Raw genomic sequence first — 13,398 nt, forward strand, 5'->3', positions numbered from 1 at the left:
CGCCCACACAGAGAGCTGACACAAGATGGAAGCAACATGAAGAAACACAGATTCCCATGCCACTGACAACAACAGAAGTGGACAAAGAAGAAGACACAGCAAATAGACACAGAGAACAGACAACAAGGGTGGGGGGGAAGGGCAGAGAAATAAATAAATAAATAAATAAATAAATCTTAAAAAAAAAAGAAAAATGGCTTGTTGTAAGGAAAAAATGCCATGTGAGTAATTGCCTCCTGAAAAGAAGACAAGTACACAACAGACAGACACAGAGAGCAGACAGCAGGCACAAACAAAAAGGGGTGGGGGGTTGGGGAAAATAAATAAATAAATAATAAATCTTTAAAAAAAAGAAAGTACATGTTGGGGAGCAGATGCAGCTCAACTGGTTGAGCGTCAGCTTCCCAAATACGAGGTCCTGGGTTCAATCTCTGACCCTAGTACCTCAAAAAAAAAAAAAAAAAAGACAAAGGTTATATTCTCAGGAAAGAACAGAGATTACAGTACAGTACTCAACTATATTGTTAATTAAAACAGTATTACTAATTTAACATCTAAAATGTGTTTAATGGCCTCCAAGTCTACTTCTGGAATACAACAAAAAGAAAGAATGTGGATTGACACCAGTCCAGCAATTAATAGTCATAAAAAGGCTGAAGAGAAAGATGAGAGATTCTAAACCTAACCTTTTATTTTTGGTGATGGATAAATTGTAAAGATACCGTAATAACTAATCTTTCACAAACATTTCATAATAAGACTTTTAACCAAGAAATACCAAAATTAATTCAAGAAATACTTTTACTTAACATTCCTAATTAAAGTAAACTCTTTATAAACTTATTGAAGTATAACACTCATACATGAACAGATATAAACAATAAGTGTATAGTGATAGTTGGGAACTTACAAAACAAGCATATAACATCATATGGGATTCTCATACATCACTGTACCACCAATACCTTGCAGTGTTGTTAAATATTTTTAACTGATGATTAAAGAGCATCCTCCAAATATTACTAACCAAAGTATTTTCCCTAACCCACCCTATTATTTTTAAATCATTTATAGATGAATATACATAAAAGTAAATATATACTAAAAGATGTGAACTTACAAAGCAAACATGCATAATGTCATACAGGAATCCCATACATCAACCCTCCACCAACACCTTGCCTTGTCCTGAGATATTTGTTACAAATTATGGAAGAATATTGTTAAAATCTTGCTACTTATTATAGACATTATCGTACATTTGGTGTATTTTCCCCCAACCCACCCTAATATTTTTTTTTAAATATATTTTTATGATAGAAGCTGTAAACTTACAAGACAATTATGCACATGTGCAGAACTCCCATACAATACCTCTCTATCAACACAACACACTGTGGTGGAAAATTTGTTATAGATTATGAGATAATATCATCCAATTATTATCAGGTCCATAGCATACATCTGGTACACATTTTACATACTCCCCCCATTATCAACAGTGTACATTTTTGGCATAGATGCAAGAATATTACATTATTACTGTTAACGACAGTCCATAGGTCACTCCAGTTATATTTTTCCCACGCTTCTCCACATTCCTGCCACCCTATAATAATGATGTACATTTGCTCTAGCTCACAAAGGACATTCTTGTATCGTACCATCAACCACAATTCTCAACCACCTCTGGGTTTACTGTGTTATTCAGTCCCTAGATTATTCTCTAGCTTTCTGTCAATTGGCATTTACATCCCCAGACTACTATTTTCAGTCACATGCCCATTTATAAACCAGTTGTTACTCATTATAATGTGTTAACATTAATACTGTACATTTCCACACTTTTAGAGTAAAACTAATTAAAACTTCTACATATATTAAACATCAGTAGCCCATCTCAGTCCTCCTATCTACTTTAAGAATCCACCAACTACTACCAGGGCTTGAAAATATTTTCCTACATTTTCTTCTAGAAGCTTTATGATTCTTGCTTTTCTATTTAGGTTTTTTAATCATTTTGAGTTTGGCTTTGTAGAACAGGTCAGATAGGGGTCCTCTTTCCTTCTTTTGGCTATGGATACCCAGTTCTCCCAGCACCATTTGTTAAATTGATTATTCTGCCAGAGCTGGGTGGGTTTGACAGACTAGTCAAAAATCACTTGACTATATATGTGAGGTTGTTTCTAAACCATCAATTCACTTCCATTGGTCTGTGTGTCTGCCTTTATGCCAGTTATCACACTGTTCTTACCACTATAGCAAGGAAATATGATTTAAAGTCCAGAAATGAGAGTCCTCCAAATTTGCTTTTTCTTTTTTAGGTGTTTCTGGCTATTGAGGACCCCTTACCAAGTAGAACTGACATCTTAAAGATATTTTGTCTTCCAATCCGTGAGCATGGAATATTCTTCCAATTTTTAAGGCCTTTTTAAAATGAGTATTAATTTTCTGAATACAAGTGCTTTATATAGTTAAGTTTATTCCTGAATATTTAGGTTTTATCTGCCATATTTTATTTTCAACACTCTTTTGACAATCTCTTTTACTGATGAAATCTTCATTTCTAGATGCTCTTCCAGGTCTCTCTCTCATGTCTTTTCAGGCTATAGCACACCCTTTGCATTTCCTGAAAAGCCGGTCTCTTGGTTATAAACTCCCTCAGTTTCTGTTTATCTGTGAATATTCTAAACTCACCCTCATTTTTGAGAGACAATTTTGCAGGATCTAAGATTTTTGGCTGGAAGTTTTTCTCTTGCAGTTATCTTAAATATACCATACTACTGTGTTCTTGCCTCCATGGATTCTGGTGAGAAATCGGCACTTAATCTTATTGGGTATCCCTTATATGTTATGCAGTGCTTTTTTCTTGCTGCTCTTAGAATTCTGTCTTTGGCATTTGACTTCTGATTCGTATGTGTCTTGGAGTTAGTCTATTCAGATTTATTTGGATGGGAGTGCACTGTCCTTCTTGGACATGGATATCCATGTCCTTCAAGAGGGCTGGGAAATTTTCTACCATTATTTCTTCAAATATGCCTTCTGCCCCTTTTCCCTTCTCTTCTCACTGAGGGACACTCATGACACAAATGTTCGCACGTCTCTTGCTGTCATTTAGTTCCCTGAGACCCTGTTCAAATTTTTCCATTCTTTTCTTCATCTGTTCTTCTGTATGTCCACTTTCAGAGGCCATTTCTTCAAGCTCAGCAGTTCTTTCTTCTGCCTCCTCAAATCTGCTATTACATGATTCCAGTATATTTTTAATCTCATTTATTGTGCCTTTCATTCCCATAAGATCTGCTATTTCTCTATGTATAGCTTTCAAATTCTTCTCTGTGCTCATCCAATGTTTTCTTTATATCCTTAATCTCTTTAGCCATCTCATTGAATTTATTAAGATTTCTTTGAACATCTGATTAGTTGTCTCCTTTATGTTCTCTGGAGGCTTATCTTGTTCCTTTAACTGGGCCTTATCTTCCTGTTTCTTGGTGTGGACTGTAATTTTTTTGTAGGTATCTTGGCATCTAGCTTACTAGACATAATTATTTTGGATGCAGTTTTTCTCTTTAATTAAGGGCTTCCTGCCATTTCTTCCTTGCTGGTTGTGTGGTAGGAGCCAAGGATATAGTTGGTGCTTTAAGATGTGGAGGCTTAAGCTGCCCTTATTGCTCCAGGACTGATGAAGCTCTTCCCAACTTTCTCATTTGCCAGGGAGTAGGAACAGAGTTACAGCTGTGTGGAATAATCCAAGTCATGCTGGTGTAGACTAGTTAACCAGAGAAACTGATGAAATTTCATGCCCCTTTCTCCTCCGCCTGGGGTGGGGATATATCTACAGATCTGGGTAGCAATCTATGCAGTGTGGGTCCAAGATGACCACAGTTGCCTCAGTAGACTTCTGATTATTCAGTCTCTGCCAGTCAAATATACCTGCATTTATCTGGAGAGGCTGGGGCAGGGTCTGCCAGCTTCCTTCCTACCAGGGGTGGGGCTGAAGCCTAGGCTAGGGCTGTAGGCCCATCTGAGTGAAAGAAACCGGTCTCTACCATCACTGTGATTTTCATTCAGCCTGGCTTCCCCTCATGCTGGGGTCGGAGTCAAAATGCCAGCTACCTGCCTCTTTCCAACTTGGACAGGTTCAAACTTTATTCTTAGGGCTATATTTTAGTCAGACGAGTTTCCTAATCAGTAGCTGAAGTCGGTGGCCAACCATCTCTTCCTCCCATTTTTGGGAAACGACGTTTCCAACTCCAGCCAGAATAGCTCCTGAAGCAGCTTACACCTCCAGGGTAGGATGATCACCAACCTCCACAGCATGGCCTGTATTTTCCCGGAGAGGCTGATGGAGGTTCTGCAGATTCCTCCCTGCCAGAGGCAGGGCTGGGACTTAGGCTAGAGCTGCAATCTGATCTGGATGGAAAGAAGCCAGCCTGTTCCTCCAGTGGAGGATGGACACCAGCCTCCAGGGCATGGCGTGCTCTACTTATGAATCTTCTCTGTAGATGGGCAATCTCCTGCTTCCATTCTTTTAAGGATGTTGCAGGATGTTCTTCTGGTCTCCTGGAGCTCCCAACAAGTGCTTTAGTTAGCTCTGGGTGATTACTAACTGCTCTTAGCAGGAGCTTGTTCTAAGAGCTCCTTACTCTGTCACCATCTTGCTTGTTGTCCCCTCTGATAAACTTTTATGATTTTGCCTTCTACAAAATTACTACAGTGTAAAATATACAAGTCAAAACAAAAGTTTAGATTTTTTTCACCAAAGAAAGCCAAAATTAATAGAAGTTCGTATCAAACAAGTAAGTTAATCAGAATAACAGAATCAAGGACTTAATAACATCTAAAATAAATAATAGCTACCAGCCTCTAATTACCTACTATATATCAGGTACTACAACCTCTCAATAATCTTCTGATATCATCATCATTTCTATTTTACAGATAAAGAAACTGCGTTTTGAAGTTTTATGTACCCCAGTAAAATATGTTCTTAAATCTAATATATTCCTGTGTGTGAACCCATTTTAAGCAGGACCTTTTAATGAGTTTACTTCAGTTAAGGTGTGTGTGGCCCAGCTCAATCAGGGCAGGTCTTAATTTTATTACTGGAGTCCTTTAGTTAGTAGAATAGATTTAGACATGAGAGAATCACAGAAGCAAGTAGCTGAAATCAATGAAAACTGGAAGAGAAGAGAGAGACTATGCACCTTGCCATGTGACAGAAGAGCCAAGGATCACCAGCAGCCAGTTCTACAAAGCCGGTCTTTGGTAAGATAGCATCACTTTGATGATGCCTTTGATTTGGATTTTGAGTCTCAAAATTAATAAACCCCCATTGTTTAAGCCAATTCATTTCATGCTATTTGCCTGAATAGCCTAGAAAACTAACATACCTAGGCTCAGATTCAGGACTTGAAGGCAAGTACAAATCCGAAACTTACATTCTGAATCCATATGGTATACTGCCACTTTATGTACTATTTTCAATCTATCAGAATCCATGGAATTTTGGACCTAAAAGTGGCCTTGATGCAATTCACTTATTTCAAAAATAGAAAACTTGAGGTCAAGAGATACTCAACTACTTTGCCTAACACTAGTTCTCTTTCCAGGGTACTACTTCCTTGCAAAGCAAGTATCAATGGAAATAATGTAACAAAGTATTGAGCTAAGTCCTTTCTCACCCAATATTTAAATTTTATATGCATATCTAAATTAAATAACCCATACTAGTTACTACATAAGGGAGTTCAGCTTCATAGGAATTCAGGCTTTGGTAAAGTTATTTTTTGCTGAACCAATTTTTAAAATGATGAGCGAAACAGGTTAAAGACTGTATTTTAAAATACAAACAGTTGAAATTACCTCTTCTTCCCATACTTACCATGTTCCAGAGTAAATGATATTCATAATATTTTCACAGTATTTCCAAAATATAATCCAGAAAAAAGATCTAAATTGTACATTCAAATCACTCAATCAAAACTTGACTATTTCTGGAAATAAAATTCTTGCTATTGAAATATTAGACTTTGTTCCAAAGATTAAAATCAATACTAAATACTTACATTAGACACAACTGTAATAAATGCATGTGCTATCAGAAATGGCAAAGTTTCAGGAGTTCCATATTCAAAGCAATCCTTCATAAGAGAAAGCCCATTTTTCCCACAAAACAAACATACATAACGAAGTAAATGCAATGGTACTTCTACATCCTGTGAAAATAGGAAGAATATATCATTATTTTAAACTTACAAGGAATAATTCTCATTTTATTATCAATACTAGAAAGATACTGATCAGGCATAAAAATAAATTCAAAGCCACATATGAATAACAAAACCAAACATGAAATACTCCATACAACTTAAAGTGAAGATAGATAAGCACTTACATTCATATCACAAAATGCCCCTAATATGTTGCTTTCTTGGGTTGATATATCCTAAGTTAAAAAAAAAAAAAAAAAAAAGTAAATACAATTAGGTCACAAGCACTAAATGATAATCTAATATGTGCTACATATTATTTTCCTTTTTTAAACAAAACTATTTACCCTTTTCTTTAAGAATTGGGGTAACTTTTATAAAAATAAATTATAATTTAGTTGCTGTTTTTGAAACTGTGCTCTGGAATTCCCTACAAGTATACTCAAAAATTTCACAAACCATGATGTGTTTCTCACACAAAATATTTAAACTATCTGAAAGCACACTCATTCACTGCTGCAGAGCATAAACTGGTTCAACCTTTTTCCAAGGGCAATTTTGGCAGTTATCTATCAACATTTAAAATACATGTTCCTTTTGACTTAGCCATTCATCTTCTGGATATTTACCCTAAGAAAATGATCAGAGAAATGCTGGAAAATTTATGTACAATGGTGCTCACTGTAATTATTTTAACGTTCCCAAACTGTAAACAACTGAAGTATCCATTTATGGAAGTTTTGTTAAATAGTATCATAGCCAATTAAACTCTTTAGCATCATTAAAACTAGTAAGGTATACGGGCAAGAAAAACCTTTTAGGAATGATGGAAATGTTTGAAATTGGAATGTGCTGATAGTCAAGCAACTCTGTAAATTTACTAAAAATAATTATACTTGAAGCAAGTAATTTTTACAATGTGTAATAATACCTTAAAAAATAAGTGGATTCTTATGCACAGGCATGAAAAGATATATTACATTTAAAATAAAACTCAAGAACATAATCTGATTTTCTTGATATAAATATATGAAAATACGTGAACAATTTGGTAATTTTTCGTGACAGGATGATGTAGAAAGAAGGAAGTTCAAGAGTTTTTAAAGTCTATACTTTATATACATTTTGTTACTCTAAAAATGCTGTATTCATATCAGAATGCTTTATACTTCCATCCAAAAAGTTAGTTGCCAAAGCAACCATTACTTGCTGTAACCTGTTTTATATATTTAAGTTCCACTGCTGAAATAAAACTTGAAAACCACTGATAGAGAGCAATCACGCATAACTCTTCAGAACATTTCAAAGAACCCAAAAAGTGTCCTTAGAAAAGCCAAAACACTTGTCAAAATGTACGAAAGCTCCTATGTCTGTTCCTAAGCTTCTATCACGAAAGCCACACTTGGAAGTTGAAGTTATTCCAAACAGATCCCTTGTCTTCAAAGTCTTGAACGAAGAACCCCAGTGGGCTATCTCACCCTGTAGCACAGCCCACAATCCATTTCTTTTTTAAAAAAGATTTATTTCCCCCTTCCCCCAGTTGTCTGCTCTCTCTGTGTCCATTCGCTGTGTGTTCTTCTGTGACCACTTCTACCATTATCAGCGGCACTGGGAATCTGTGTTTCTTTTTGTTGTTATCATCTTGTTGTGTCAGCTCTCGTTGTGTGCGGCACCATTCCTGGGCAGGCTGCACTTTCTTTCGTGCTGGGCAGCTCTCCTTACGGGGCACACTCCTTGCGCGTTGGGCTCCCCTATGCCGGGGATACCCCGGCGTGGCAGGGCACTCCCTGCATGCATCAGCACTGTGTATGGGCCAGCTCCAAACAGGTCAAGGAGGCCCGGGGTTTGAACTGCGGACCTCCCATGTGGTATGTGGACACCCTATCCATTGGGCCAAGTCCGCTTCCCGTGCAATCCATTTCTTGGATTGTGTACTTACCTCTTTTCTTGTTTCTTAATAAACTCCTTACTCCCTTGCCTATTCCTATGGCATCTCCTTGAATTCTTTTAGGCAACATAGCCAAGAACCTAGAAGCCCAGAACCCAGAGAGTTTTGCTAACATATTTGGCAAGCCAGGTCAGGCACCATTGGCCCCAAGAGCTAACAGGTAGGGCCCCTCCCCAACATTAGGAATCGTGAGGAGGAAAGTTCTTAAAAGGCCTAATACCCAGGGCCCTATGTGTACATCTCACCTTGTAAAAGGGCCGACAATCTGTATCTCAGATTGGACACTTATCTCTATTCTTGTTTCTTAGTAAACTCTTTACTCCCTTGGGGTAAAAAAAAAAAAGAGCCCCTATGGTATTGTTAAATACAGATTCATGGGCCAGGTGAACCATGTCTGAATATTAAAACCAGAAAAACTCCCAAGAAAATTTTATCCTTTGCATATAATATATTACTCATGGACTTGGCAGCATTTATTCCAGCTACTCAGAGGAACCGTTTGCCGAGTCACTAGTTCTTATTTCTACTCTGGACATATGAACCTATTCTAAGACTGTTGCTACAATCTTACTTCAACTAGTATTTAAATAGAGCTCATATAGATCAGTAGATAAGTACACTAGGAATATGAGAAGTCTCACTAAAAGCTGCATCAAGAACATTATTTTTCTTTCAAATATTCTAATTTTAGAACATTCCTGAAAACGCTTTTAAAGAAACCTATTAGGAACTTTAAAAGTTTTTCTTCAAAACTTCACACTTACTAAATAATGAGATGATGTCACCCTATTTCTAAAAGTATGTAGAAGAATTTGCCTATTATTTGAAAAGATAAAACAAGAAATAATTGAGTATATATTAAAATAATTCTCTATATAATTAAGGAAATGTTCCATGACCACACTTTGAAGAACTGATGGCCAATGGAAAAAGAGATAAAATTTTTGCTTTAAGGCATTGGTTTTGGAATAAAGATAGTAGTGATGGCTGCACAACTTTCAGAATATAATAAAAACCCCTACACTGTACACTTTAAAAAGTGAATTTTATGATATGTGAATTACCTCAAAAAGACAAAAGAGTCAGTGGAAAGATGGCAAGAAGAAACCCGTCTAAGTTTAAATTTGTATTTTATTTTACAAATCACTAATCTATCTGATATCATACATACCTTGAACAGAAGAGCTGCAGATTCTCTCCTTTCTACAATTTTTACACTCATTCTTACTCTATTTAGAAAAAACTCAAAACACTAGCGCAAAATCCATTTCAAGATAATTCAACCCATCAAAAAAAATTTTTAGTCTGGATTAATATTAACCTACTTCCAGTTACCTGATCTTTAATGTTATCAACTTTGATATGGAAGAAAGGAAGACATAAGGAATATTATTCAGTATTGGCAGTGGATGAAGTTACTGTTTTAAATGACTGAGAAGCAGTGTAAAAACAAAGACAACCATCAGCAACATGACATGCAAACCTGAACAAAACCTTTAAATCAGCTGCCTCTTCTATAAAAAGGATGTTGGCTAGGTTTTAAAGTCACAGTGATTTAAATACCAACATCACTTTTCTTATAGAGTTTCTACAAAGTTGTGCCTCTAATAAAAAAATAAAAATTAATGGATTTTTACAAAAGCTCACTTTATGTAAGAATTGATTTTATTTTCCTAAGTCTAGACATTTGAAGTCAAATGTTCTTTATACAAATACTAAGGTTTCAGAGCTAAAAGTCAGGATTCTTCTCATTTAAATAATATGAAAAAGATGGCTAAGTACCAAGGAAAGAATGGATAGACTATATACTCATAGAAAGGTGGAAGAATCTCTCTAGTAGGCCCTACAGCTCTGCATAATATTAATTTGCTTTGAGATGTCTGTTTATGTGTACAAATACACACATTTATATATGCACTATATAATGTATATGTATCAGCCCAGGCTTAGATATGAGATCCTTTGAAAGAGCTGACTCTTAATATATTTAATTAGATGGCCAATAGGGCAAAGTAGAAATCTTAGTGTATTTATAACAGATCAGTGCTAAGATATTAGAAACTTGAGAAACAACTATCATGAACAGAAAATTAAGGAAGCCATATACATGCATAATATAAAATTCTATATAAGGATGTTCTTCCTTTATTGTATCCAAGAGTGTTTTTATTAGAATTTAACCTCAAAGACCTCATGAAACCACTGCTTTCAATCAGTCACATGGATTGCACCTCAAGAAGTCAGTTATAATGAGGTACATTGTTCCAAAAGAAAAACAAGCCAGACACAAAAGGGCAAATATTTTATGATCTCACTAATAGAAATTAAATATAATAAGCAAAGTCATAGAGTTAACAGCTAGAAGACTGGTCACCAGAAGATAGAATGAGAACAGAAAATGGAGAACAGTGTTTTAATTTGTGCAGAATTGGTAATAAGGTTGACTGTAAATGCTTGGAATTGGCTAAAAGGTGATGATAGCACATTAGAGTGCATGTAATTAGCAGTGCCAATATGGGGGTATGATGTGGCTGAAAGGGAAAGTTGAGGGTTGTATGTTTCACTAGAAGAAAAGCTAAAGGTCAAAACATGGAACAGTATAGCATAGTGAACGCTGTTGCAGATGATGAGTGTGATTAATAGTACAAATATAAAAATATTATTCAAGGAAGCAGAACAAGTGTAATATTACAATATTTACAAAGATGTTAATAGAGTGGTATCTGAGCTAAAATGCAACTAAAGCAAACTATGGACTGTAGTTTTTCATCAATTGTAAAAAAGAGAATTATCATAAGTGACAAAAACCAAAGTATTGCTTACTGTTTGACTCAAGTTACATAAAATGAGAATATAAATAAATTTAGAAATGAAATTAGATTAATGGATATGTATGTAGATAATGGATAGCTAGGTGATTGAAAGGTAATGGTTAAAGACTGGAGGGGGTCTCTTTGGAGTAATGAAAATGCTCTAATATTGGTTGTGATGATGAATGCACAACTCTGTGATTATATCAGAACTCGCTGAATGTACTCTTTGGATGGACTGAATAGCATTTAAATATTTATTAATTAAAAAAAGAGTTGGTAAGATGAGGCATGTTATTGCAAAAGGAACAGTATAAGGGAATGTGATTAACAATATCTAGAGGCCACCATTTTTGAAAATCAGTATTTAAAAAACACAACTGACAAGCAAATTGATTTCAGGAACAATATAATAGATTTAGTACTATTACAGCTATATTGTTAAGAGATTTTTGTTGTTCTTAAGAGATGTTTACCTAGAGCATACAAAAAGATGCTGGACACATTAGCCATTAGGTAAATGCAAATCAAAATCAAAATAAGAAACACTTCACACCTAGAATGGCTAAGAAAATGGAAAAGCTGGAATTCTCATGCATTACGCTGGGAGCAACCCCTGTGGAAAACAAGTTTGTCAGTTCCTCAAAAAGTTAAACAGAATTGCCATGTGACCTGGCAAGTCCAATGCAAAGTATATAACCAAAAGAAGTGAAAATAACTCAAAACAGGTACTTGTATACCAATGTTCATAGCAGCAGCATTTCTTATAATAGCCAAAAAGTGGAAACCCAAGTGTCCATCAACAAATGAAAGGTAAACAAAGAAAGGTATACACATAACAATGGAATATCATTTAGCTAAAAAAAGGAATGAAGCTCTGATACATGCCTACAACATGGATGAACTTGAAAACATTACACTGAGTAAAATAAGGCGGATATAAAGGGGCAAATATTATATGATTCTATTTATATGAAATATCTATAATGGAGAGATTCATAGAGGCAGAAAGTAGATTAGAGGTTACCAGCAGTGGGGGAGGGGATAGTGTTAAGTTAGTACTTAATGGGTACAGAGTTTCTGTTTGGGATGATGGAAAACATTAGGCAATGGATGGTGGTGATGACTGCACGGCATTGTAAAAGTAATGCTTCTGAATTGTACACTTAAAAATGGTAAAAATGGCAAATTATACATACAGACACACAATAATTTTTTTAAAAGATTTTAAAGTCATAGAAATTTTTCTGAGAAACTGTGTATGAATTCCACACATCTAGGTCCCTAACCAAACTATTTTCAGCATCTTTCAATTCCCAATTTATGACATTGAAACATTATTCATATGATGTTCTTAATAAATTTTGTAAAAGTCACACGAATCAACCCTTTTCTTTTGCTGAAAAAGGATTCTGAGATGACATTTTTTAGAATGTTTAGTAAGTATCTCATGTGATGTAAGAGATTCTTTAAACGTTTCTATATGGGAAGATAACAGACTAAGAATGCTAAAAGATGGAGCACAAGCTGATTTAAAGTATTCCTATGGGAATTTCTAACAAGAAAAATATCTTCCTTCTGGACTATATTTTTCTATATTCTCAATTCAGTGTGAAAATATCCTCACTAAAGGGAAATTATTTTCTAGATGAAGAAACAGAGGTCTAGAGAGGTCAGGTATGAATGTCACAAAACAAACAGGAGAATACAGCCAGACTTTTTTAAAAAATCATATGGTATATTCTTTATTGGCCACAACTGTTCCCATTCCAGGATGCATATATTCTGCAATTAAACTGTGCTTCTCCTCCTCTCTAGAGATAGAGTCTACTTCCTCTTCCCTTTGAATCTGGGCTGCCCTTACAAAGAGCCTCAGTCAATAAATGTGGTGGAAGTGATACTGCATAATTTCATAGGCTGGACTTTAAGAAGACTTACCAGCTTCCACTTTTACCCTCCTGGAGCACCAAAGACTGTCATGTAAGGAAGCCAGCCTAACTTAGTGGAGAAAAACAGGAGGCTCGGGCACCAGCACCAACTGACAGCACCATCTTGGACCTTTCAATTCATCTGGCCCTCCAAATAAATGCAGCTGTGTGAGCCCAGGCAAAATCAGCAAAGGAATGTGCCCAACCAATTAAGAGTTCATGGAAACAATAAATCACTGTTGTCTTAAGCCACTAATATAACATATCACCACATAACTGTCTCAATTCTCACTCTATTTAGAAAGAAATCCCATTATCTAAATAAGTCTAAAGTGGGTTACTAAACTCCTGGAAAGTCTTGTAAAAATATCACTAATGGAAATAGTAAAGCATCTTGACTTACAAAAGTATAGTTTACCAAGTTTGCCTTAATAGGACTGCACTGAGCAAATGTTCAACACAAATTGTTACAGAAATGTTCTGAAGAAAACTGGATTTTGTTA

The 13,398-nt window shown here is 35.5% G+C and overlaps 1 protein-coding gene across 4 annotated transcripts in view; it reads right to left on the reverse strand.

Annotated features, from left to right (window-relative positions):
• Window positions 1-13,398, reverse strand: part of USP34 (ubiquitin specific peptidase 34) — a 285,574-nt gene that overhangs the window by 192,686 nt on the left and 79,490 nt on the right. For all 4 annotated transcript variants that reach the window (XM_058278638.2, XM_058278637.1, XM_058278635.1 and 1 more), the window contains exons 4-5: window positions 6,395-6,445; window positions 6,066-6,215 (exon numbers count right to left, since the gene is read on the reverse strand). In XM_058278638.2, the coding sequence (XP_058134621.1) occupies window positions 6,066-6,215; window positions 6,395-6,400 (156 nt within the window). In that variant the 5' untranslated portion in view covers window positions 6,401-6,445. The remainder of the gene's footprint in view (window positions 1-6,065; window positions 6,216-6,394; window positions 6,446-13,398) is intronic.

This window comes from Dasypus novemcinctus, chromosome 17 (genome assembly GCF_030445035.2).
Source record: "Dasypus novemcinctus isolate mDasNov1 chromosome 17, mDasNov1.1.hap2, whole genome shotgun sequence".
Lineage (NCBI taxonomy): Eukaryota > Metazoa > Chordata > Mammalia > Cingulata > Dasypodidae > Dasypus > Dasypus novemcinctus.